The sequence below is a fragment of the Aulonocara sp. 'chitande type north' Nkhata Bay genome, linkage group LG1 (genome assembly GCF_057382095.1).
Source record: "Aulonocara sp. 'chitande type north' Nkhata Bay isolate Kocher_YH1m ecotype deep benthic linkage group LG1, A_spYH_male_GT1.1, whole genome shotgun sequence".
Taxonomy (NCBI): domain Eukaryota; kingdom Metazoa; phylum Chordata; class Actinopteri; order Cichliformes; family Cichlidae; genus Aulonocara; species Aulonocara sp. 'chitande type north' Nkhata Bay.
The window spans coordinates 27,993,223-28,019,897 of NC_141344.1; the positions used below are offsets into that span (position 1 = coordinate 27,993,223).

The 26,675-nt window shown below is 43.1% G+C and overlaps 3 protein-coding genes across 7 annotated transcripts in view; 2 read left to right on the top strand and 1 right to left on the bottom strand.

The window, feature by feature from the left end:
* homer2 (homer scaffold protein 2) overlaps positions 1-5,547 on the top strand; it is a 38,354-nt gene extending 32,807 nt beyond the window's left edge. For all 3 annotated transcript variants that reach the window (XM_086291380.1, XM_086291395.1, XM_086291388.1), the window contains one exon: positions 456-5,547. In XM_086291380.1, the coding sequence (XP_086147506.1) occupies positions 456-644 (189 nt within the window). In that variant the 3' untranslated portion in view covers positions 645-5,547. The remainder of the gene's footprint in view (positions 1-455) is intronic.
* whamm (WASP homolog associated with actin, golgi membranes and microtubules) lies at positions 5,509-19,728 on the bottom strand. The gene is made up of 11 exons (XM_086291320.1): positions 19,064-19,728; positions 17,248-17,421; positions 15,407-15,557; positions 15,030-15,199; positions 13,493-13,700; positions 12,175-12,359; positions 11,575-11,661; positions 11,394-11,489; positions 8,606-9,026; positions 8,062-8,204; positions 5,509-6,775 (listed from the first exon to the last, which is right to left on the bottom strand). Exons 1-11 carry the CDS (start codon positions 19,637-19,639, stop codon positions 6,620-6,622), a joined length of 2,367 nt encoding a protein of 788 aa, XP_086147446.1. The 5' UTR covers positions 19,640-19,728; the 3' UTR covers positions 5,509-6,619.
* On the top strand, positions 18,965-26,413 carry fsd2 (fibronectin type III and SPRY domain containing 2). 3 transcript variants are annotated; one of them, XM_086291342.1, is made up of 14 exons: positions 18,965-19,946; positions 20,123-20,250; positions 20,318-20,555; positions 20,805-20,900; positions 21,127-21,360; positions 21,523-21,545; positions 22,444-22,565; positions 22,820-22,984; positions 23,120-23,254; positions 23,403-23,556; positions 24,245-24,378; positions 24,707-24,839; positions 24,917-25,093; positions 26,011-26,413. In XM_086291342.1, the coding sequence occupies exons 3-14, from the start codon at positions 20,373-20,375 to the stop codon at positions 26,258-26,260; spliced, it is 1,806 nt and encodes a 601-aa protein (XP_086147468.1). In that variant the 5' UTR covers positions 18,965-19,946; positions 20,123-20,250; positions 20,318-20,372; the 3' UTR covers positions 26,261-26,413. The 3 variants fall into 3 exon arrangements, with proteins under 3 accessions (XP_086147468.1, XP_086147472.1, XP_086147457.1); XM_086291346.1 differs by having other exon boundaries at positions 18,965-19,743; XM_086291331.1 differs by having other exon boundaries at positions 18,965-19,499.
* The last annotated feature ends 262 nt before the right edge of the window (positions 26,414-26,675 follow it).

A 26,675-nucleotide genomic window follows, 5' to 3' on the forward strand; every position in this document is an offset into this window, starting at 1 on the left:
AAAAAAAGTCTACCTATTCTACCCCTGTGTTTGTGGTTACGGCTGCCCTCTATTTAAAGATGACAGCCCTCATGGAGATCAGGTTTCAGGAGTCAGCTGGAACATAGTCATGCAGGCGCAACACCCTTTTAGCACTCCTATTTTAAATCCCTCCCTTCATTGCTATCTTCAGCATTATTAACATGTCACTCGTGTTGCCTGTTAGTCTGAAAGATTCACTTTCATGTCCCATTCACATATGCAAACACGTTTCTTTCACATAAATGTTTTCCCGTCCCAACCTACAGCAAGTGGATCTCTCTCTTTGTGTAGCTGCACATGCAACATGGGAAGGCTTTTGTTTGTTACTGCAAGTGAAAAAGCTCTTGCTCATTTCAGCTCAAACACACACAACAAACCAGCTGTGCTGATACATCAAATGTTAACGTTAATGTTTTCCCGACATCTTTCCACAGGCTGCAGAGACAAGAAACAAGGAGCTGGAGGGGAGAATAGAGGGTCTTCAGCTGGACATAGACGACAGCCGACAAAAGCAAGGAAACATGAAGATCGAGCTGAAGAAGTTGATGGATGTTCTAGATGGAAAGCTAGATGAGCTGCAAGAGTTCAGGCAGGGGCTGTCTAAGCTGGGTGCTGATAACTGAGGAAAAGTAGCACTGAGCTAAAAGGGTCGGAGGTCAGGTACGAAGGATTCACTACAGGGCAGAAACTGTGTGGCACCTATTCCCCCAAGGTGACGTCCACACAGACACAATTCAGCTTTGGCTTCTAATAAACACTACCTTGTGAGAAAGATGTTTTTGAGAGAGGGAGAGAGAGACTGGCAGACTAAAAGGAGGGAGGAAGGCCAGTGCACTCCACCAAATGGCTCGATTTCGTGTGCTGGCATTGCAAAACTAAATCAAGAGTCACACTTTGAGCTTACTTAACCGTTTCTGTGGGGGAAAAACAGGTTTAAAAAGCCGGTGGTGGGTTCTTAGATTCTGTCCATCTGTCTTTCTTCTGTTTTGTTTTTTTTCCTGAAGGCAGCACTTCTGCACAAGGAAGTCTGAGCTTAGAGTAGAGGAGGGGACTTAAAGGGCTAAAATGAACAACAGAGACAATGCTGCTCAGCATCACTCAAGTAATAATTGGTGTTAATCTTTGTGTCCCGCTCGAGAATTAAAGATGAAATCTTTGTACAGGCTGTCCTCGCTGTTGCCTCTCTTCTATCTCAGGTGTGTTGGAAGACAGTTTGTACTTATTAGATTATATGCACATATGTGACAAATGGCCGTGACACAAAGTGCCTCCAGGTGAGCTTAAACCTACCTGGTGAGGAGAACTGGCCAATCGATGACCATCACCATAATAACAACTTTTCTTTTTTCTTGTTGAGGAAACCTGAAGATGCATTAAAATTCTTGCTAATAAACTGAGATGAAAAAGGAGACAAGCATGCACACCCCGAGGATGTTAATGAGATGAGAAACGTAAATGATGAAAGCCATGTTTAAAAATAAATAAATAAATTAAAAATAAGAGCCCTCAGCTGACTTTATCAACTCTCTTTTATGTAAACACTTTTTTGATTAGATTAAAGAAGGAAAAAACTTTTCCCAGGAGCTTTCCTTCCAGAACAGCCAGAATAATTTTGGGAACCCCGTATAGCCATGAGTGTAGTGTTTAAAGGACTTTGTGTGTGCGCGCAGTAGTATTGCTCATTTGCAGAACAAAGATGTCTCCAAGGCTCTCGATGTGCTTCCTACACACTCGGTTTTTGTTATGGTGGTGGTTATTTTTGGGTGAGGGGACTCGGTGCTGCTCGATGGGTGGATGATGTGAAAGTGTACTTCACTTTAGATGGCATGGGGCTTTTCACTAAAAACTTGTCAAAATTTTGTTTTGTTTTGTTTTTTTGCAAGGGGAGAGGGATGTTTTATGCATTTATTTATTTTTGGTGCCTCTCTACAACGACCATTTCTAGAACGTAAGAAGTAAATCAACCTTAACCTAATGTCTCCACAGGTGTACGATAACATATTAAAGAAGTCAGGAGGTTTTCAGGATGGTGCCACAGCTGCTTCTAGGAAGTCCATCTTGAAACTTGCTCCATTTGAAATCAAAGGCACATGTTGTAGTGACATATTTACTCTGTAATACCGGTACTAAGTTTTTATTTTTCATCAGTTTCAATCTTGTCTTAAAGTTGAGATATCGAATGAAGGGATTTTTTTCTCTCGCTTTTTTCTCTTTCTGTTTTGCCCTCCTGTTTGTAACTCACCTGAATCTGGATAACACGATGTATGATCCTTCCTTTTGAACCGATGCCTCTTGTGCACTTTTGTGATTCCTGTTCAATATTGTACAATAGAACTGACAATTGGTAAAATTTAGTTTAATTACACTGCTGAGTTAGTGTCTTTTCTGTAGGGGGATACATTTTTGGAAAGGGCTCCACAGAGAGAAGATGGGAAGTTTCCCTAATACCTACTTAGCTGCATATTAGTGCTGTGGGTTCTGTGTAGGAAACTTAAAAAAAAAAAAAAAAGAAAAGCTTACAAACACGCTGCCTGACATTTTATAAGTCTTTAGGCATTTTTCCTGGACGAGAAGCACAGAGGAGGTGGAATGAACCTACAGTGCCAGAGCTGAGTCCCGTCGAGCACAGAAGCTCCGCCACCGCACGATTTACATACCACTAAATATAGCTGTAATCCACGCATAAGCAAAGCAGATGAGGTGGGATTCAATCAGTCAATGATGTATCAATTTCTGAGATTAGAACAAATAAAGCACATAAAGATAAAAGCTGGTTTGAGGACTGATGGAAAACACCTTAAAACGTCCTCCGAGCTCAGAGAAAATAACTGCAGTAGTGGATCAGAGGACAGGTTGCCTTGGTAACTTAATCCTACTGACTTTTATTTTTCTTGTGTAAATAACTGTGTGAATGATGGACTGAGGGATGTACCAGTTTTACTTGGTTGATTTAAAAAAACAAAAAACAAGAAAAAAAAAACAATCAGACCCTTGGAAACTGGACTCCCATTTAGAGTCTAATTTGTTTTCACCTTCAGAGATCAGCTGGTTTACAAGGGGGAAATTAATCAATACGCAGTTTAAGCACCAATTTAGTGTTAAAATGATGGGATAATTGACCAATTAATTCAGTCAATTGGAAATTAACTGCTGTAGGAATGCAGCTATGATTTTCACTGCAAATTACTCGGACTTTTTTGATGAATCACTTTGTTTATTATATGAAATGTAAAAGGAAAAAAAAGTCAAATCTGAGACGTTTTGAAAAGACGTCTTTTGTGCAGCCAACAGTGCAGAATCCAAAGACATTTGAGTGATTCAAAAAAGAGAAAACTGCTACAACTGAATAACAACCAACAATGACATTATTTAAATGAGAGACTCCGATATGGCGACTCCTCATTTTTAGAATTGTTTTTGGTTCAGAGTTTAGTAAAGTTCAGACAGCTGTGGAAACACCGTAACAGACACGTTACCAGGTTGGACCTTCAAAACTGACTTCATTCTTCATGGAACCGATTCAACAAGGTACTGGAAACATTCCTCAGATATTTTGCTGCATATTGAGTTGACACCATCACACAGATTTGCCGGCTGCACATCCATGATGTTCCACAACATCCCAACGGTGCTCTGCTGGAGCAAAATCTGGTGACTGTGGAGGCCATTCGGGCACAGTAAACTCATTTTGTTCAAAAAAACAGTTTGAGATGATTTGCGCTTATTGATATGGCACATTATCTTGCTAGAAGTAGCCATCAGAAGATGGGTACACAATATTCATCTGGTACTGAGGGATTTACACCACTACCATGACCCACTGATAGGAGGCAAGGTGAATCTCTTTTTCCACGTTTGTTAAATTCGGACTCCATGAGAATTTTGCTGCAGAAATCGAGACTCATCGGAACAAGCAACATTTTTCTAATTTCCTGTCGTCAAGTTTTAGTGACCCTGTGTGAACTGTAGCCTCCGTTTCTGTTCTCAGCTGGTAGTTGTTGCGCCTGGTGTGGTCTTCAGCTGCTGAGGCATTTTTGCCAAGAGAACTGTCGCTCATGATTTCAGCACTTTTCAGCTCTTTTTTTAACACCATCCTCTGTAAACCCGAGAGATGGCTGTACAAGAGTGCTACTTTCAAAGTCACTTTCTTCTTCATTCTGAGGCTCAGGGTGAACTTCACCAGGCCGACCTGGTCATGTCTGGATGTCTAAAGGCTTTGAGCTGCTACCATGCGACTGGCCAATTAGATACAGTATTTGTAATAATGAGAAGTTGAACAGGTGTACCCAACAAAGTGGTCAGCAAATGTATATTAAGTTAAACAAAAAAAATGGTGTGGTGAACATTTTTTACTATTTTACTAATTTTATGAACAATTTATTTTTTAATTAATGTCACATGAATACACATGAATGTCCTTGAGGTCAGCAGATAGGTTCCCAGACTGTTTGCAGCCTTACTGAACACCTGAACACTGTCAGCCAGAGTAACAAACTACACAATGGACCGCCATGAAAGCAGGAAATCTGGGTAGATATTCATGCCCACCTTAGGATGAACCCTTCTCACCTAAGTCACCCTTAAGTCTTTTTGTTTGGCGCCACCAGCAGGTCGCCATTTTGACCATATATCTGACACGCATACTGATAATGATCTGCTAAATGTCAGCACTGCTTTAAAGTTTCAACTCTGGATCTCATTACACACAATTAGGGCTTAAATACCAATTTGAAAAAAAAATTGTACTTCTGCTCCTCAACTTTCAGCCTCGCTCCCAATCGATTCTGGTAGAGCAAAAACGGCCTCTCGTTCTCTCTGCTGTCATCGCTGTCTGACTCTCAGCTCTCATTGTGTGACTGGTGACAAGTGGGCGAGTTGGTGAAACATCAAGAGACTATGCTGCTCTGTACATGTGAGCGAGAGAGCGAGCAAGAGAGCGATATGGCACTGCAGGCCACTACCGCTGACACTTCTTGTTGCCATAGTAACAGGCTGCTGAAATTTCTGTTTATACTGGATGGAGGTGTTCGTCTAAATACCCCCGTGTGCGCCTTCCCTCCCACCCCGAGGTGCGTGACCCGTCTCCACCTGAATCGCGTGGATGTTGCAAACAGATTGCACACAGACTGACAGCAGCCCCGCAAAAACGGTGGCTTCTCTTAAGTACGCAGAGCTGAATAAACTCAATCGCAGCTGGCTGGGGATGTCTGAGCTGTCACTGCAGGAGACCGATGTGTGAGAGCGAGCGCTACCAGGATGGACATTACTTCGTGACTCATCACTGTGGGCTTCATCCACCAAAGCCCACTCGCCAGGGGTTCACCGGTGCAGGTCTGATGTGACTTTGTTTAAAGAATGAGGGCCTGGGCACAGGTAAGACTTTGGAGATCGGGGACCAGCGTGAGCAAAGCAAGTGGCAAAGAGCTCAGATGAATGTATTTGAATGAAAGTGGAGGGAAAAAGGAACGCCAACGTTTGATGACGACCTGATGCCTCTTAGTTTATTATTAAAACACAGCAATGCAGGTGTCGGCCTCGAACATCATTAACTCATAAAACTAAAATTGAATTCATCCTGTAAAGCATTTAATGCTGCTATCACACAGTTTAACTGTTTGACAGGTTCAGGTAAGGAACACTTGTAAAGACTGAGGAGGGAAAACCCCCCAAAACAAAGCAATGTGCTGTCACAGGTTGAAAGGTCAATTTGCCTTAAACAACAGGAACCTTTCCCCCGTTTTCCTTTTCTTTAGATCACACAGCGATTTGCAATGTTTTTTTTTTTAATCCATTGCTTAAATTAAAGCCTAATATTCTCAATTTGTCTTTGTGTATTTCACTTCGAAAGTGCCCTTTGATTAATCCTAAAGCGGTCCCAAAATTCTGACATGGGAAGGGGAAAATTGCGGGCAGCGTGAAACGGCCTGCAACGCAAACAGCGACAAAGACTTCAGACACGCAGGCTTTGAATGATTAACAGCGCTGCCTTCACGTGGCTGTAGCCTTACTGGGGTTAGGTTAAATAAACAATTGTTCAAATTTAATTACATTCAAAATGATGAGATCAGACCGAGTGGTGCGAGCGAAACGACAATTTGCGTAGTGTTGTCTTCACCGCCCGCAGCACAAGCTCCCACCCCACTCCCCCCCTGCTGTGTGACACTGTCACAAAAGGCCTTCGGGCACAGATTTAGGAGAAATTCAATAATTAGAGGAGCGTTAAAAACAAAGCGGCTCATTCGCTCTCACTGGGATTTCTGAAAATTGGAAAGTGTTTTAGAGGAGAGTAAGTCCTGATTCTGCCGCTCGCTAGTTAGTTGCAGTGTTGGATGTATTACAGCGTTTCAGGGCTACAAAACAAAAGCACCCACACATACACACACACACAAGGGATTAAATGTGCAACAACTTCAACAAACTGCAACGTTTAAGTCTGAGGAGGCGTAATCCTGTTCTTGTCAAACAAGCAGCTTTTTTTTTTTCTTCTTGTTTTCCGATGGAAAATTGGCAACAATGAGCTGAAGCTCATAACTGTGAGGAAGACTGAGAGGAGCTAACATAAGACGGCAGCTTCATCGGCGTGAGTGCGCACGCATTCTCAGCTATCCCAGTCTGCACTGCGTCCCTCTTCGTCCCCTCTGTCGTCCTCATCCGAATCAGCCGCCACCTTCTTCATCCTCATCATGGCGGCCTTGATGCTGCGCTCCAGCTCGTTGTCTCCGCCGCTCGGGACTTCTGCTCGTGCAGGAACCACCTAGGCAACGGCAAAGAAATACAGTTCACATTTTAAGTTAGCGCCTGCTGTGAAATCTGTAATCAGTACCAAAAAAGTAGCTAATAACATTATAGTAGAGAGCTACATAGCAATGACCCCGTTGGGATAACACCCGACCCTGGAACTAGAACAGCTAAATGTATTCTAGTCTGTTATAGCATAGGTTTTTACGTATGCATAACTGTGGCTCCACGGTGCAGCAGTTTAGCACATTTGTCTAATATGTGAAAGATCCCTGGGTCGAGACCAGAAGGAGACACAGATCCAGCCTCAGGGGGTCACAAGCGAGTGTACTCCCTGTGCTGGACCCAAGCCTGGATAAATGGAAGGATTGCATCAGGAAGGGCGTGTGGTCTAAAATCTGTGCCAAATCAAATATGTGGCTCCATCCGCTGTGGTGGCTCCTCGGGAAATAAGGGAAGAGCCTAAAGTATGTTGCATGTATACTTGTGAAAGTTGATTCTGTTGATCTGTATTGTAGGGTTTGCAGTGGGTGAAGCGCTGAAGAGGTCACTTGGCTAACATCATCCACAAAATCAACTTTCTGGGCTTATAAAGGAGACGTCTGCATTCTCATAAAATAAAAAAGGAATTTACACGCACAACCTGTGAACAGCTTCATCGACCATTTGTTTAAAATTAGAAGCAAAATACCCAATTTTAAATTTACTAGCACTGTTCAATAATTCACTCCTTTGCTGCGCTAAAAAAGAATCCACACGGGGGAGCTGTTTGTTGTGCACAAGAGTGCACTCAAAGTTCCCATACAGCATGTCTCCTATCAAAAATTAGGACGTGAACGGCTTTTTGTGACAGCTCCTATAGCTTAACTACCTCACGAATGTGTTCTTCACCATTAATAGTCGGTCAGTAAAAAGAAATATTGTACACTGAGAACAAACGAGGTTTAATTTATGTGATCCACGTCCACAGCAAACGGCTCATAGCAAAAATACCGGTGGTCCTTAGTGAAAATGAAACTCGTGTCACATTTACCTAAACACCGATGATCGCATATTACACAAACACAAATAAATTGTGCATTTGTTAGGTAGCATTTTCACATGCAGATTAATTCTTTAGTAAAGACTGATATTTGATATTTGGAAGGGTTTTTTGGGGGGGGGGTTGACACAAACTGAGCCACACTGGCTTTTTTTCCCCACAGGTGAATAACCAACTGTCATCACATTTTTACCAAGTGACACATGCGGTGATGCAGTCGTTCTGCAGTAAGCTAGCCGATCAACGTATCAACATCTCACCTTCTTCAGGGTGACTCCCTGTCGGATGGCAGACATCAGACTGCTCCTTGCGTCCCCAGTGGGGCTCGGCGTGCTGGCCGCGGGGACCTTTCGAAGCTTAATCTGTCCACGCTGTAGCGAAGCCAACACTTCGTCCATGGTTCCTACAAAAATACCAAAGTTAAAGGAGAAACACTGTTAAAGTGTAGGGGAAGAAGCTACACTGCTGATGAGCTGGTTCTTAGCTCGCTGTAAGAAACATTATTGAAACAGTTTTGTTGAGTGTGCTCCGTTTCACATGATCTTATGAAAAAGAAGCTCTGCTGGACGTTAGAGTCTCCTTGGAGCAGACAGCGTATATAACCAGGACCACTACTGCAGGTAAAATGCCTCCTCTGGCCCTGTGAGAGAAGTTAGGAATTTAGGACAGAACACTATGTGCAGACACACACACAACCTTCCCAGCAGCCAAACAAAAATCACGTATCCTGCTCCATTCTTTTATTCTTCGTTGGTTTTGTTGGACATGAAGATCTGAATGATACTGCACGTATTTCACCCTCACCTATATTTTGTTTGAGCGTGTTCTTGGCTGGAAATGGAGGGCCCTCTTTTTCACTCAGAGGCATCGGGGCATCCTCTGATGAGGGCGACACTCGGGGGGGAGGCAGCAGTGACAGTGGCGGTGGTGGTGGTGGTGGTGGTGGTGGCGGAGGAGGAGGAGGGGGTGGGGCTGTTGGGGGAGGGGGGATGGCCGTTGGAGGAGGTGGCGCAGCGTAGATTTGGACAGGCATGTCTTTCAGCTGCTGCTTTTTGGCTGGTTTCTTGCGCCTTGGTGCGGGTCGGATGGAGGGAGGGGGTCCTTGAGAAGAGGGAGCAGGGCTGAGGCTGATGATGGACATCGGCTGCGAGGGGCACAGGCTTTCTGGAGAAGACGGCGAAGGCCTGGACTGGGGCGCTTTCAGGATGTACTGGCCCGGTCGCTTCTGGAAAAAAAAAAAAGAAGAAAAAAAAAAACCCATCAGCTGAAGCTCATGCATTAATGTTTTGTTTTAAACAGGCATCTACATGAGATTTAAAAAAGTGGCGGCAGATGTGCATCAAAGCCCCGCACAGTTAAGCACGGACGTAAAAGCTGATCGTTTAAATCAGGGATGTCAAACTCGTTTTATAATGTTGGCCACATACTTTGATCCTAAGTAGGCTGGACCTCCACTTTCTGTCAATGTAAGGTTAAACTACACATTTCATTTCTCATGTATAAGAAAACTAAGTGTAATTTCGGGGGTGCGTCAGTTTTTCTACATAATTAAGAAATACTACTGTAAATAAATGAAAGAAAACTGGCAGCATGACTCCATAGGCTTAAATGATATATAATGGGATAAAAATATGAGAAATAAATGTGTAAAATTCAATGAAAACATCTGTTAGTGCAAACTGTCCTGTGATTAGAAAACAGAACATTTTTTGTTAATTGAATGTCTTTTTTTTTTTACAGATTTTCTTAGCAGATACATTCATCTATTTCTTATTTGCCTTAGAGTCTGTATAAATGGCTATGGTGGAGGTCTTTATTAGTTTATTAGTTAGTTCTCCTTCATATTTTCCAAAGCTGTCCAATGGGCCACATTACAGTCTTTGGCAGGACGATTCTGGCCCTCGGGCCTTATGATGACACCCCTGGTTTAAACAAAATAGTCTCACCACAAAGGCTTCTCAGTTCTGGCTTAAAAAGGACCAATTTCGACTGAAATACATAATAATTGGTTTGATTTTCCTGCTCACTATGGAATATACAGATGTACTGTCAACAGTGAGCGGAGCATGTAGACGCTCATGAACAAGAGGACACAAGGGAGTGATTTTAAACACAAGAATCAGCCGTCTGGAATCTTGTGGGTGTATTTGTGTGCAGGTGGAACGACATCACAGTGTTGGACTTTCTGCATGTGTTGCAGAGAGAGAATTTCCTGGGGCCAAAAACTTGTTTCGTAGTGACCTTTGACCACCGAGATCCAACATCATTGTTACATCTGGTTGCCATGACGCCCTGACACAACCACAAATGGGATGTGAGTCTCCACCTGGAATTGAGCCAGCAACCTTTTGCTAACCATGCACATTTGTTAACCACTACACTATGGAGGCATTAAAAAAATACCAAGAGAGCGTTAATGTCGGGTGGCTGTAGCTCAGGTGGCAGAGCAGGTCAGCCACTAATCAGAAGGTCGGTGGTTCGATCCCAGGCTGCCTCCTGGCTGCATGCCAAATATCCTTGGGCAAGATACTAACCACATGTTTGCTTACTGGTGGTGGTCAGAGGGCCTGGTGGCGCCTGTGTCCGGCAGCCTCGCCTCTGTCAGTGCGCCCCAGGGCAGCTGTGGCTACAATGTAGCTTGCCGTGAATGTGTGTGTGAATGGGTGAATGACTGAATGTAGTGTAAAGCGCTTTGGGGTCCTATGGACTAGAAAAGCGCTATACAAATGCAGGCCAATGTTTTGTTTTAAAGCAGGACCATTCATTCAGTCACATGAATCAATGGAATGATTTCTAGTAGTTTCTGACCACTCAAAGTGCTTTAAACTACAAGCCCCCATCTTCTTTTTCATACATATTCATCCTGTGCACATGAGCGCTGCATCTACCGATTTAGAATCATCAGTTAATCTAACATGCATGTCTTTGGACTGCTGGAGGAAGACGGATAACCCCAGGAGGTTTGAATCCTTAATCGCCCGCTCGGCCTTTTTCTCGCTGTGAGGCGACGCAATGCCAGCCACTGCACCACTGTGCCGCCAAATGATGTAGTCATCATCATTACCCAGTCATTATTACTGATGCAGGGCTCTCTTCCTGGGCTCGTAGCTATTCTAGCAGCACTGAGGTTGCTTCAGCTGAATACTAATGCCATTCTTGATTAGGTGTTGACAATGGCATCGCTAACATGCTAGTTTAAGATCAAGTCTTTTTTAGCAGTCAGCACACTGTAAAGGAGAAGCTGATGGAAATGTCATTAGTTATATTTATATTTAAAGTTAAAACAGAGTCTGACTGTCACACTGAAAATATCACTGGGTCACTGAAGTTAGAAGCCAACAAAGAGCAGTCGTCCACGCACAGTTTGAAGCTCTGGTGTAAGACAGCTCATTACTAACAAGCCCGTCCACAGCCACAGCACGCCGTCATCAGGACTTCCTCCGACGCGAGGGGTCGAGTGGCTAATAACTGAGCTTTTATTTTTGAGGTGAACTATTACATTAAGAGGGTACGATGCAGCGTCCCCCCGGGTTTTATTAACTCAGAGAGAGCTGCAGGCGAAGGCAGAGCAGAACGAGTGAGAGCGCCTGACCTCTCTGAAGGATCGTAATCGGCTCAGAGTTTTCTCCCGCTCCTTGTCCACCCACTCTTTCCTCCTCTGCTCCTCCTCCTTCTTCTTCTCTCGTTTCTGCAGACAACAGAGGGAGACACTGAGAGGCACAGGAGAGAAACAGCGGCTTTCATTTGCGGCTCCAACAACCTGGCTGACTTACGAGGTGGACCTGGTGATGCTGGTTGAAGACTATGGAGCTCTGTTTTTCCACCAGGTGCTTCTGCTCATGTGCATCTGTGCACTGATCCTAAAGAGAGACAAAACATATCACTTAATCGCTCGAAAATACATTTTAGTCTGTCAGAAATTAGCGACTGTCTGAGCAAACGGTTAAAAAACTTTGAGAAAATGCAACTGCAACACATCCGGATTTTATTTGGAGGCCGTTATTTGTAATTTTCCAATGCCCCTATTTTTTTTAACTGCATTCCCTCCCTGTGAATTACTGGAATTAACTATCGAGAGTCTTTAACCAGGCTGCCTTTGCCATTTTTTTTGCTCTGAGTAATACTTTTTTAAAAATCAAATAAGCAAGCAGCCAACAAAAGAGGAAAACATGCCAAGTGCTTCAATTACTATGTCAGCTAAAAATAAACCAATGTAGTAAAAACATTTTAAAAACCCAGCATTTGGCACACGAGGCAGGCGGAGATGTGCCTTTGAAGGATCGATACATTTTTCCTTGGACAAAAAACCCCCAAAACGCTTGAAAGGACCACAGAATATGAAATGATTTCATGTCAGCAGCACTCGCACACACCTTTTTGTTACGCAGGTAAGCTCGGCGGGCACAGATGTTGCCCCTCTTGGTTTCCAGGGTCTGTAGGCGTCTTTTGAGCTGACTGACAGCTGGAGGGTCTGGTTGATGAATACCTGTGTGGACCATGCTCTGCAACTCCTCCGGATCCTCGCACACATCGTAGTACACCACCTCCTCCTTCAGCTCTGAAACACAAACGCAGCCCAGTCACTCCTACATGTCTTCTGTTTATATGGCATCCTCTCCAGCTGTACGTCAGCTGTCGCATCCCATCAGACAACCTAAATAACCAGTGTCATGCCCACTGCTCACGAGCAGCACAGGTAGTTGTCACAGGTAGTGCCAAGGTTACTTTTGTGCCAACTGTAGTTATGCAGCTTACGTGAAGTTAAGAAATCTGTTTACTTCCTGTTTAGGTAGCAAACTTACATCTGATTAAGAGTAAGCGGCTTAACGTTGGTAAAATTACTGCTAAATTATAAAAGCATCTCCTCAGCTGCTTATGAAACGTTCTGGGTCTCCTTGGCAACTGCACTAATTGCAGTATTTGCATTGCAGTAGCTTTCTCCTTATTTACAGAACATCATATCTTCCTCAGTCCTCCAACTTTATGTTCACGAATAACAAATGACAGAGGGCGCGCTGCTGTTTCTTAGCTAGGAAACTACACCTGAGAGCTGTAAAGGTAAATAAGCCCACAGCCAAAGTCACCACAGACACAGACAGCAAGATGCACACGCAAACACCTTGGAAGCAAACATGCCCCCTCCCGCGAGGAACAATTAGAGAAACATTTACACGAACAAAATACAGCATTTCCCAGAAGGCACCTCTTTTCCACAACACACTGCCTGACAATCCAACACATTATAATGCAGCGGGGAGGGGGGCATTGTGTAATGTGTCATTTTAATCATAACTGACACAGAGTCTGAAGGGTGCTGAATCAGCGCTGTGGGAATTGTAGTGTTGGGATATATCGTAAGATGCGTTTAGAATATTGGAAAAATTCTATCCTAATATGAATATATTTGTTTAAAATTTCGATAGTACAGTGGCAGTATAATGCCCTCGTAAGTGGATATCAGGCCCTTGTAGAGCAAAATTCAGTATTTTGGTCTAGACAACTCAAAATGTGATGTCCACATATGTGGACGCCAGGTCCTAGAAGGAAGACCTTCAGAAAGCCTGGTTGCTCAAGACTGCTTCAAAAACAAGAAACTCTGTCACCGTGGAGGCTCAAGACTTTTGCAAAACACGTGTATATATACCCAAAATAAATCTGCTGTACAGCACAGCTATGTAAATGTGAGGATACCTTTAATCTGTCGTCTCAGGGTGTCTATCTGAGCCACCAGGAGCTGCTCTTCATTTTTCAGGATTTCAAACTTGGCGTCGTAGAGTTCTAGCTGGGTTTCGTAGAACTGCAGTTCCAGCTGGTCCACAGTGTCCTGCTTCTGGCCGTCCTCAAACGCAGACCTTAAATCGGCCCTCTGGCCTTGGGCTCTCACGGAGAGGTTCTCCAGCTGCAAGGCAACGACAGAAAAATGTTACATCAGCCCCGCTGAAAGGATCATAGCGGTCGTTTGTGGGGAGAAAAAAAAACAAAAAACAGTCGTTTGTATATATACAGTGAATACTTTGTGAGGCAAGTGCTACTTTTTGACAGCTCGCTACCTGTCCTTGAACATTATGATCAAAATAGGCTTTGCTTTCAGCCACGCTACTGGCAAACACACACACACACACACACACACACACACACACACACACACAAGATAAATCTGACATAAAAAATTAAGCATTTGTGATGAACTGCCTGTCTGAAGACAGTTTAATCTCTGCAAGCTTTCATGCTGTGATGAAATGAGCTGAAACCAGCAGCTACCTGCAGCATGTGCCATGCATGAGCTTTTGCATTCAAAGCATTCAAAATACAGCCTTAAAATGCTCTTAATTATGTCGAACACAAATACACACACTGCTGGAATATGACACAGCTGCCACAGAGACTGAAGCGGTACACTCACGCAAACATCTGGGATACCCGCAGGCATACTGGCACGCTCTAAAGAGTCACCGAGCTGTGTTGCCACCAGCGCAAGAGTTTGCGTAGGTGTAGCTCGCCGATCTCGTTATGAACACTCGCACACAGCTGCAGATGTAAAGGCTCGGGTTGATTTCACAGTGACGGATGACGCCAGCGTCCTCAAACCTGACTTTTTTTTTTTATTATTTAAAAAGCTTAATGGGATGGGAATGCAGCCGTGTGAAGGTAAAGGTGTTGCGGTTGTTCTCCTTGCTCTTTTCAAGAGCTCAAACGCACAGCATGACCCCCGTGAAGCAGCAAGTGATCCGGTGCCATACCATCCCGAAAAATGCCGTGATCCTGACATGAGAAACATCCTCCCGGTGCAGTCACACATTTGTGTGTAGCTGGCATATTTTGAGTATGCATATATGCACCCAGACACACTCACTTATTCATGCGTGGAGGGGGTTTTTTGTGATCGGGATGGGGGTGTATTGAGGGGATTCTCTATGTTTTCAGAGAAGCTTTATAAATAGATCAAAAGGAACAGAGCAGCCACAGACTCACATCAGACTGGAGTACCGAGTGAATGATACATGAGAGCGAGTAGGCACCGTGTCACATCTCTACTGACTTACAACCACTACAAAAGCAGCGTTGGCCTTGGCACGGAAATAAAGACATGAATGATAATGAAAGTCTTACAACTGCACCACACTCTAGTAAGATGTTACCGAATGTGCTGAGTCATTACAGAACCACTGGAAAAGCAGCTGATACTAATGGAAAAAAAGAAAGAACGAAAGATAAAATGGACACGCACCCTCTCCTTGATGCTGTCTTTCTTGCGGCTGAGGCACATCTCGGTGGCTCTCATGTGCTGCAGGGTTTCTTTGGCCAATAGGAAACGGAGTTTTTCCAGCCTGGGAGCCGCTGACGCCCAGGCAGCGGGTCCAAAACGACACTTATCCTCCTCCATCTGTTTCACCATACCTGGAAATGTGCACAAGGAGCTGTCATATATATATAACGGTTATAATTTTTTCCTTACAAGTGTGAAATGAATCCCATAGCGTAATCATGGAGGCTTTTCTTTTAAAACCATTTCCTCTGAAAACAATCTTTTTGGAGGTTTTGATCATTTACACATTTCATAATTAACCGAAACATCCACGCAGATATAAACACAGCAACTTATACCAGCCAGAGCCTTTGAAGTCTGTGCAAAGTAGGTGACAGTGATGTCCTGAATCGAGGCGACTGCATCCTCTGCTTTTTTTCTCCACTCCTCCGCCTCCTTTTCCAGAGCTGCAATTCTCTTAGGACCCAGTTCCTCAAACTCCAAAGACTTCTGCAGACAACCACAGCAAGCAAAACGGTCTTTACTCAAGGGCTTACCTGTCCGTAAGAAGTATGTATTAACTGTGCATTCATGGGAGCTTTATTCATATTTGGATGAGTGTAAAAACAAATTCTGACCTCTCTTTTCCCTCTAAGTGGACATAAATATTTTCCCTACACCACGCTCACTTTTTACATGTCATTCCCCTTGCTTTCTCCCCAATTTCCTGATACTCTTTACTGTCCTATCAAAATAAAGGCTAAAAATTCCCTTTAAAAAATAATGTTCTTTAACCTACATCACAGAGTTTGAGAACCACACTGGACATAGTGATGCAACAGGTCAGTCTATTCATGAGTGCTGTGTGTGGCTCAGCAATAACGAATGAACCAGTTAAGAGTGAAAGAGACCTTTATGTGATCACTAAAGGACGTATCGGTCAGTGCTGTGCAAAAGTCTTGAGCCAACTCTCATTTCTTTATGTGCTTCCAAGGAGTCAGACTTAGAGAAGACACCTAACAATGCCGCATGAATTACTGAAGCATGGACCAGTGTTTACACAGAAGAGACAACTTAGTAAAAAAACATTTTATTCACTGTGCTATTAGCTGAAGACTTAGCAGCAGCTCAGCATCATGTACAGTGTGTCCTTAAAAAGACTGGGTAAGTGGAGGACAAAAGAAGAAGTGGCAGGTCTAAAATCTGTCTATAGCAGGTAAACAGCATGTGGAAGTCATGTCTTTAAGAAACAGGAATACATCCAGCAAAGTCCTGACACAGGATCTGAGAGATCCTTGTGATGTTTTAGTTGATCCATCTACTGGTCAACGAAGTAAAGAAGCGATTCTTAAGGAAGGGAAACAGGGAGAAAAGGCTGAGGTGTGCCAAACTACATAAGAACTAGACTGACAAATCACTGACAACAGATCTTATGGAGTGATGAACCCAAATTTGACATTTTTGGTTCAAATCACTGTCAGTGAGTGTTTACAGCCATCTATAAAACACAGTGGAGGCTCCATCGTGGTTTGGGGCTACGATTCATTCAGGGGCGTTGTCAAAACTGCTGGAATTATGAACACAGAAAAGTACCATCACATTTTGGTCCATGTTATCAAGAAAGCACCTAATTGGCAACGCCTTCATTTCTCATCATAACAATGATCCCAAACAAACTGTGAGTGCAGTAAAAGTATACCTGGATAGAGAAACACATAATAAAACACCATCAGTCACAGACTGGCCTCCCCAGAGCCTGGACCTCAACTTTACTGAAGCAGTGCGGGATCAGCTTGACAGACAACAGAACAAAAGGCAGCAAACATCCAAAGAAAAGTTTTGAATGTCCTTAAAGAAGCCTGGAGAATTATTCCTGAAGACTACTTAAAGAAATTACGAGATTGTTCAGGCTGTGTTGAAGAAACTTTGTACAATTCTAACAAGCTTAAAAGTCAATCTCTGTTTTTGCCTCACATACTGTATATTTTAGCTATGTTTATATGTTTTGATAAATCACTGCAATATTTCACATTTTCCTAGCAAAATATAAAGAAATGAGGGGGTGGCTCAAGACTTTTGCACAGTATTGTAAAATCCTCCCTTTTTTTATTTTCATCAAAATCTTAAATTTCTGATATTAACACTAAGTACATCCCCTGCATATAATCGTGTAAAACATTCTGACAACGTGTGTATTTACAAGGATGTCCATCTTGTAAAGGCAGGCCAGCTCTCTCATGTCCCTGAAAGGCTGAAGCAGGTACTGGAAGAAAGTCGTGGCGACAGTCGCCAGGTCCTGGTAGGCCTCGTCTTCTTCCTCGTAGATGCTGAGCAGCATGACCATCCTGTCAGCACCGCTGTGACTTTGTAGCAGCTGTGGAGACAAAAAAAACTTAAACACCATGATCTGGGTTTACCCTGAGCACACAGCTTAGTTTTGCTCTGTATGACTTTTCATACTCAGAATGAACCAATCCAATCCGTGCCAGCTAACACAAGAGTCGATAACTAGGCCTTTCAGAATACAACTTGGGTGGGCTGAAGGTAGACTTGTGAAGACACTTCAAGATGAGGTTAGTGGTTGAACACCACGGGGATTCTTGGACCTGGTTCTGCGGTGTTGACCGCTGAAGTCAAACAAATTCAGGTATTAAAAAACATTTTATGTGAGAGTGATGAAATATTTGGAACTGAGACTTTTTTTTTTTGGAGAGTGAGATCTTGGTTAAGAAAATGTTAAATCGCTTGGATTCAAAATATGTAAATAGTTGGAAAATCAAGTGTTATCTATGCCCTGACATCTTCCAGCATACAATGGGAACAATGTTTGCTTTAGCCATTAAAAACAATCAACGCAGCACCACAAACCTGCATCTGAGACAGCATAAGCAAAAGCTGGATAAGATGTCATAAAGGTATCATTTACAGCAGAACCGTAACAGTGGTTTATGTAGACATAATACCGGCACCGAGTACAGATTCTGATACATTTATTCTACTCGTAGCGGTGCCATCAACAGTTTTTCTTACAGGTCCACTTGCTCGTTGTTTCTGTGACCAATTCTTGATCAGAACCTTACATCTGTGTAAGGAAACAAACCAGCACAACAAGCACATTTTCAGCTCAGCGAGCTACATCATGATGTCTGTGGAAACAGGTACAGTGTGGGCATGTAAAAACTCAGCTACCATAACTCAGACCACATTATTTTGATAAAAGGATATGATAAGCTTGGAGGCATGCATTCCAGCGATCTCCAGTGGATCTCGAATGGAACTAGATTTCTGTTTTGATGTCAAGCTGACGTATTATGCTCTTCAAATGCTTCATTGGTCTATTGGCTGTCATTTGACTGCTTTTACTTCCATTTGCATGTGAAACAAACTAAACAGAGCTAAAGGGTCAGATTGCAGGTTGAAGCAGCAAACAAAGACCAGTGCTGGTGGTGTTGCAACATCTAGAGCCTTGGCTGGAACAGCAGCTGTGGTTTGCTGTGTCATGGTAGACCTGATTTAGGCTCACACCACCACTTAGAGGTGCTAATATGGCAGACTAGACCTTTAAACTTCTTGGGATTAGAGAGCATGCAGTCTTTCTCAGACTTCAGACTTCAGGGACTCATGTTTCTAAGGTGTTGTAAGACTTCTATCATAGATGGGGCACCAAACAGATACAGGGCCAGTGTTGCTGATACCGATGCCAATACTTTTGCCCTATAAAATGTAGATTACAAAGGGGAGAACAGTGTACCATGATTACTGATTGATTCATCATTAATTTACACATTCTGAACACATTTTAATGACCACTAAATCACTGTGATTTTTACTTTCCACATTAATTAATTAATTAACACAAGGTGTTTGGAAACTGATTTTCTGGAGACCTGGAATGTAAATGTGCACATTTATTTAACAAAATCCAGTGGGCATACTGCACTTAGGGAACAAAAACAGTCTCAGTCCTATCGCGTTGGTATCGATATTAGATCGATCCGCCCACCTCTACGCCTCACCTGTCTCAGGTGACCCTTGGCCCTTGACATCTCCTCCTGCAAGCTTTTCTTTTTGAACTCCTGTAAATTCTCAAAGTACTCCTCGACATCTCGGTCATCCTGTGCGAACAAGGTGTCGAGAACGATCTTCCGTCCGCAGAGGTCAATAGCGGTGCTGAAATACTTCTCGAGTTTCCTACACGGGGTGTCATAGTCCTTCTCCTCGTCATTGTCTGGACCTGATCTCCTATTCAGGAAGAGCAAGTCCCAAATGTTGCCCTCTTCAAACTCCGTCAAATCCGGGAAGCAGCCTCCCAGGACGTCGGCCACGCAGGTGAACTGCTGGTGGACGTGCTTCAGATCGCTGACGGAGAAGAGTCCTGCCCAGCTCATCTGAGGGTCGTCGGCGGCAGGCTCGGATTTGCGCTTCTGCCGCTGTAACGTCCGGTTATGGCAGGTGACGGCGAACTTACACTCGATAACGTTCCACTGTACGATGAAGCCCAGTTTAAAGGCCTCATCTTCCTCAAATATGTTGCTTTTAACGGCCACCCACCCCTCCAGACTGTCTAGCCGCTCACACTCTATGCTGTTCATCTTAAAAAGAGATATTTCACCCTGGCCGAGAAGCTGCTGGCTCTGTTTACAACGTCCGCCATTTGTGTGACGTCAGTTGCCTTCACCAGCCCCGGAAGTTATCGGTCAATATGAGCTAACGGTTTTACTAACACAGATATCTACCTTTTAAAGAATACGCTGTTTTGACAAAGAATGGTAACCACGAAAAACCTAGACTGGGTCACTAAGAGCAGGCGGGTCCCATTACAGAAATGTCTAATCCAATGCGTTTGATATGTCTTAAACTAAAGTTTACGAGGAACCTTGAATGCACCATAAGCCTCTGGTACTGCCTTTAACTTTGACCTTTAAATCACATGTTCGGGGATTTCCAAATCCTAAAAATTAAAGCATTTAACTTTTAGTTGTTGTTCCTTTACAATGTCAGCATATCTCAGACCTCTGCAGACTTTCGACCACGTTTAATGAATCTATTTCATTAATAACGAACTTCCTGTGTAGATGTTTGGCATGCCTGTGAAATGTGAGCAAACACAGTCCCATCTATTTCTGTCACTGCTGTCCTGCCGGATACTGCTGCTGGCCTGAAAAGGCTGTCTAAGAACCAAACGGCTCCCTTAAATTTTCAGGTAAATTTGTTATCAGCTGCTTGCTCACTATAGCAGTTCTGCTTTGTTAAATTCTCCTCCGATGCAGTTTCAGGACACTAACAGATACTTAAGCCTCAGTCCTCGCCTGAGTCCTTGTCATCATGGACTTGTATGAGATCAGAGGAGGCAGGCTGGGTGTAATTGCAGAGGAAGCCGAGCTCCAGGAGTTAAGCAGAGAGTCTACTGCTATGGAGACCTACAATGTAGGCTCACCTCCATCTCCCACTGCAGCAGAAGATGGAAGTGATGGTGAGGAGGATGCTTTTAAGGAGGGAGAAACTGAGGTGAGGACACAAACTAACTACCTATGTTCAGCCACAGTCGTCTCATTGCATTTAATCACTTCTCTGAGAGAATGCCAACACAATACAGAAGAGTAAAATAAATAGCTGAGTGAGGGGAAACATCTGATTAAGATACACTCATAGTAAACAGCAACATAAACTCTTAACTGTTACCCCTCATTGTAGTCTGTGTTGCAGGTTTGAATTAAATGTGAAAAGAGCTCAAGCTTGCGTTATGACTGCTTTCAGGGGGAGATCATCTTGATTCGCGATCAGCTGCAAGAGAAGGTTGCAGAGATGGAGAGCTTTGCTGGTCATCTGGAAGAGATCTTCCTTACAGTGGAGGTACTACTCAAACGTCTAGTCTGATCTCCTTTGTTTTGACATAACTTTACTGTTTTATTATCATATGAATATGCAGAGATGCTTTTTTCCTTTTTTTTTACTCATAGACAGTAATAAAGTCATCACAAGCCCATTTTATTACATCAAATTGTTGTTTTTTTAATTTGTTCTTTCCTGTAAAACAAATGTGTTACACTCTAACTCTCTCATATTATTGCACGTACAGGAGAATTTTGGCCGTCAAGAGCAGCACTTGGAGCAGCACTACAATGACGTGCTGCAGACACTGTCTCAGCGACAGGATGAGAGCGCGGCAAGGTTGGAGGAGGAGAAGAAGAGTAAGCTGGAAGCCCTGTACGGTCAGCTGCTGGCCTGTGGTCAGGCACTCGATGCCTCCAAGGAGCTCATCGAGACAGCGCAGGAGGTCTACCGCAGCCAGGACAAGAGGCTTCTTTTGAAGGTGATAAATGACTCCACTGGATCATATTTGCAGATGGCCCCAAAAATAAATAAATAAATAAAACATGGCCAGCTAATGCAATTGTGGATATGAAGCATTGATTAGCATTTATTCATTTATTTATTTTGCTATTGAAATTACTTCTTTGGATTTTATTGACAGACAGTTATGCCCACAATTAAAAGGTAAGCATGAGGCTGCACAGTGAGTCTGCACAGTGTGACACTGCAGGTGTGATATTAAGAGATCGAGCATCAATAACATGTGAGATTTGTCTTCCCTTTAGTTTCAGACTTTAGTTTTATTTAACTTGATATATTTTAAAATCCCAGTTGAAGGTCCACTTACTGAACTTAGCAAATAAAAACAAAAAAAGAACCTTGAACCTAGCACAAAAAGTAAAGAAATTTGTATTTGGTCAATTATTTTATTTATTTATTTATTTTTGTAAGGTTGCTTCCTGCCAATAGACCTATACGTTGGAAAGCCTGTTTATTTCCCCTTAAATGTAGCCACATTTATTAGGGAAAATGCATTTGTGGGCTGAGCAGCAGAGTTGAGTATGTGGGTCGCGCCCGTGAAACACTTGCCAAATTTCCTCTTCCAATACCAGTCAGCTTATTCTGCTACTGACTCTTGTTTGGTGTAGTTTATTGGACTGGATGATTAAAGTCTGAAGAAACAATTTATTCATTTAACAAACAGGGCCCTGAGTAGCACGTGGAAGATCCACACACAGCCACAACAGCCTGGCACCTCCTCCTCATGCTGGTCACCAGCTTGGTCACACGCTGCTGTGGGACGGCATCTCAATATGGTTGTGTTGGCTGACTTGCGACAAATGCTGTTAAACTGACAATATGTCTTGTTTCTTCAGACTTCAATCATTCATATTCATTCATGGGCACAACCCACAGACACAACTCTGCTGAACAAACTCCATCCACTGTACAAAACATGCTTGCATGCTTGATGAAAAGCACGTAAAGTATTTATTTTATGGTCAAATTTTGAACATTAGCCTGATAACGCACTGCACGTTTTTTAAAATCAGGGCTTTTTTTTGGTTCTGTACCACACTAGAATCGAGGAGTTTGCCAAAGACGAGGTTGACCTCACGCTGTCTACATGTCTTGAATTCAACACACCGCTCGCTGACCTGTCGGATGTCAAAACCATGATGGACTCGATCAACGTTGTTCCAGGTCTGAATCTACAAATCGCCTCCTCTGGTTCACTTTCCGCCTCCTTCTCTGTCACTTGAAAAATACAAATCTAGCAACACGCCGTGTCTTGCGTCACTGAAAATGAGAATCCTAATAATAGGAATCACACAGAGGTGTCAGTGTTGAGCTTCAACCAGAACAGAGCTGTCTTAACATTTAGATTTTTGTACTTTAAAAAGACTTCTTGATAACTGTGCTGAATTTACAGTGAATCTCTATCAAACAACCCCCAGCTCCATCTGCCCCAGTAATCAATCCCCAGATGCCCAACTCTGCCACTCAGACATCCCTGCGCGTGTGCTGGAGCTTGTTCTCTGATGACACAGTGGAGTACTACGAGCTTTACTACAGGCCGGTGCTGGAGGATACACCAGCAGACAGCACCTTCACACCGCAGGGTATAAACCAGAGACGCTCCCTGTAGATGTGCACTGCATGATAATGTCACCATCTGCTGCTCAACTTGTATCTACTGATCTCCCTGAAAATATTGCGATCTAAAGGTGTGCTCATCTTTTTGTTTTTTATTTAAGTGAGCAAGGTAACGTTGAAGGAGACGCACTGCACTGTTGCAGATTTGCTGCCCAATGCTCAGTACGAGCTCTGGGTGACGGCTACCAATACCACAGGCATCAGCCCAGCCAGCGAGAAGGCCTTATACATGACGGGTAACAAATGTCACTCTCCAACTACGTGAGGAGTTCTTAAACTTGTGGCAGTTTAAAATAATAATAGTTCTGCCACTTTCCTCAGCTTTGCAATCACTCCAAAGTGGTGTGTTGGTGGGAATAAAAGTCTAAATCCTCTCTCCCCTAGTGCCATCACCTCCAGTGATTAAGCAGAGGGAGTGCAGTAGCTGTCCAGAGGCTGCTCTGATCCGCTGGGAGTCAGGAAACACCAACCCCGTAGACTCCTACACGGTGGAGCTCAGGGAGATGGGTGCAGACGGCACAGAGAGCAGCATTACCGAGTAAGAGGTGTTATTAACGAGACCGATTTGGCAAGCTCAAAATTTAACCGTGCCCTCTCCTTGAAATCTGTCACTTTGAAAAGGCCACGCCTAGAGTTAAAGTTAAAATAGCTCGGTAAAAATAGAAGCGCTTGGCTGGAAACGCAGAGCTTCAAAGACGCAGTACTCCGTGATATTAGGCTCCACTGGCTTTTTCCTTTGATAAGGCTTTTGCTTCAAAATAAACAAGCTGGTGTTAGTGCTTGCCTGGGAAGTTTTGTTTTTTTGAGGTCCCATGGATATAGAGCTGCTGAATCAAGATGCACTCTGTCCTAGAAAATCTATTCTTAGCTTCAGCCCTTGCAGTGCTGTTGGCCTCAGCTAGAATGCTGTGCCCACATTTGGGGTCATTTTCATTTCTTATCCAGTCGCTCTGGAGAACACTTTAAACATTTATCTGTGCAGTAAACTCTCTTTTTATTATGATTTTTTTTTTCAAGCTAGACTTAAATTAAAGAAAATGTTCAATTATGAGTATATACAAATATAAGTTTCTGTTTAACCACCAGAATTTCAAGGTGATCTTTCAGTGATTTATGTTTTGGTAACCATACACAATAAAATACAGTTCACAAAGTGATCAGTGTTCTGCATTTACTATATATTTAAAGGAAGACGCGTGACCCTCATGTCTCAATTACAACCCCAGGTCTATTGTAGCAGTGCCCACCTGTCAGTGTCTGATCCAGCTGCAGCCAGGACAACGTTACCTCATCTCTGTGAGAGCGGTCAACATCGGAGGGCCCAGTGACAGGAGTGAACCAATTTCTATCACCACGACAGGTGAGAAACAATTGGGATCAGCGTTTTCATTATGTTTTTGGCTCACTCATAGGCGGTATGGACCTTATCGTTTAAAGCAGAACAGTTATGTCTGTTTGTAACTTTAAGCATCTACTTGTTGATCATCCCCATCATGTTTGCGACTCCTTTCGCTTAGAAAGAGCATATAAGTTTATTTATTGTTAGCCTTGTTTAAACAGAGGTTGCACGATTAGAATAAATCAATCTGATGTCCTGTGTTTAAGCCGTAGCTTAAATAAATATACCTTCTTACTACATACATGGATTCAGGCAGTCTTTGCAATCAAACACCCATTTACCTGTGCAGGTACATTTTTCTATCTCCTGGAGGACACTGCCCATCCTTGCCTGTCCATCTCTGAAGATGGCTTCACAATCTTTTATGGAGATGAAGAACTTCCCATAAGTGCCATGGCCTTAGATGACAACACCTTTACCAGGTGCGAATAATGGGAACCTTGACTTATAAAGATGACTCTATACACTTGCAGATGTTTAAATGTCAGTGTCTTTACAGATGTGTAGCTGTCCTTGGGGATCTGATTCCAGTGCGAGGAAGGCATTACTGGGAAGTTGAGGTGGATGATGGGACAGAGTTCCGGATCGGAGTTGCCTATGAGGACACAGAGAGGAACTCGTATCTTGGGGCCAACAGTACCTCGTGGTGTATGAGACACATCCTGAGTCCATCCAGGTAGCAGTCAGTACCAGCCAGGGTTCTTTCATCAGCTTCACTGCTGAACACCCTGTGATGTCCTGTCAGTACTCTTTACACATTAGTACTCCTCCAAAATAACTGCACACCAGGGATCCTATAGGTAAACTATGCCTGTGAACAACGGTTTAGCAAATATACAAAAGCACAACTGCTGAACCGCAAAATACTTGTATCCGATTGCTGTAACAAAGTCCCCATATATTTCATCTTAATCATCTCAGTTTGAACAGCGTCTGCGTGTTTTCAAGACAAGTGCTGTAGTAGCTTTGGTTTTCTGCTCAGTCATTTTTCTTAAATATACTTGTTCCCTGAAAAGAAGCAGACATTTTCACAGGACTCCACAGACCTAATAGATGCAGACTTTTCCACCAATCTGATAGCAGAATTAACATGCGGATCCTCTGAGGGCCTACTATTGCAGTTCTCAGAAACTGGGCCAAGACTTTATTTTTAGCATTCAGAAATTTTCCCTTTCCTAAGCAAAAAAAAAAAAGAAAAAAAAAAAGTGCATCCGTTCTGTGTGAAACTAAGCCCATTGAAGGGAGAAAAGCCCACAGCTGAATATCTGTTACTTTATAATAGTTTCTATGGCAACTCTTCTTGGAACAAAGCAGGACAGATGAATTATCACATTTAGCGAGTCATTCGCAGCAGCATATCACACGAGCCCTGAATATGGCTCCCATTGTGGACATCTTCTTGTTGATTCTGCCTACGCACAATTTAACAAGCACATTTTTCATTTTCTTTAAGCTGCAGCCATTTGAAATCCTGCTGTTGGCTCATTATTCAGCATCTGCTTTCCTAATGGCTGACAGAGCGGGAAAATCATCAACAGTATGAATAAAATTGCTTTTTGACACACTCAATAATAATGCTTCTCCCTTTGTTAGGCATAAATACGAGTTTCTGCACAACGGCTGGAGTCCTGACTTGAGGATCACTGTGAACCCCGTACGGATTGGAGTGGCACTCGACTACGACAGAGGGACTCTGTCTTTCTTTAACGTAAATCTGGAACAACATCTGCACACCTTCCACTGTCACTTCCAAAATTACGTCCACCCCTGCTTTAGCCTGGACAACCCGGGAGCGCTTACTGTACACAACAGCATAGAAGCTCCTGAATACACATTCATCTGACATCAGAAGTATCAAGAAGAAATAAAAACCCAGGCAACAAGGACAAAACAATTATCGACTTTAATACTTACCAAAGAGCTCGGTGACATCGAACAAAACCAATGTTTGTAACGCCAATCTCCATTAAAAACTGAACTTTCTCACTAAAGACAACACACTGCTTTCAAATGTTTTTATTATAGTATTCCATGGGAACAGGCATACACCATTTTCCAAGATAAGAAAAGGTTTCACTAAATTGTACAATATTTAAACCACCTGTGACTGCAGCAGACTTGAGTGTTTAAGTCCAAAGGGGGAAATAAGGAGCTGTCTTTTCTTTGCGCTCCCACCAAAAAAAAAAAAAAAAATGCATTTGAGAAAAAAAATGAAAGGGGGAAAAAAACCAATTGAAATTATAATACAACTATATTCA

Coding starts and splice junctions, on each gene's coding strand:
- fsd2 (XM_086291342.1), top strand. CDS start 20,373: ATGGACTTGTATGAGATCAGAGGAGGCAGGCTGGGTGTAATTGCAGAG. Junction 21,361..21,522: donor ACAAGAGGCTTCTTTTGAAG/GTGATAAATGAC, acceptor TTTTATTGACAG/ACAGTTATGCCCACAATTAA. Junction 24,840..24,916: donor GATGACAACACCTTTACCAG/GTGCGAATAATG, acceptor GTGTCTTTACAG/ATGTGTAGCTGTCCTTGGGG.
- whamm (XM_086291320.1), bottom strand. CDS start 19,639: ATGAACAGCATAGAGTGTGAGCGGCTAGACAGTCTGGAGGGGTGGGTG. Junction 17,422..19,063: donor CCAAGGGTCACCTGAGACAG/GTGAGGCGTAGA, acceptor TTGTCTCCACAG/CTGCTACAAAGTCACAGCGG. Junction 8,205..8,605: donor CACGCTCAAACAAAATATAG/GTGAGGGTGAAA, acceptor GTATTTTTGTAG/GAACCATGGACGAAGTGTTG.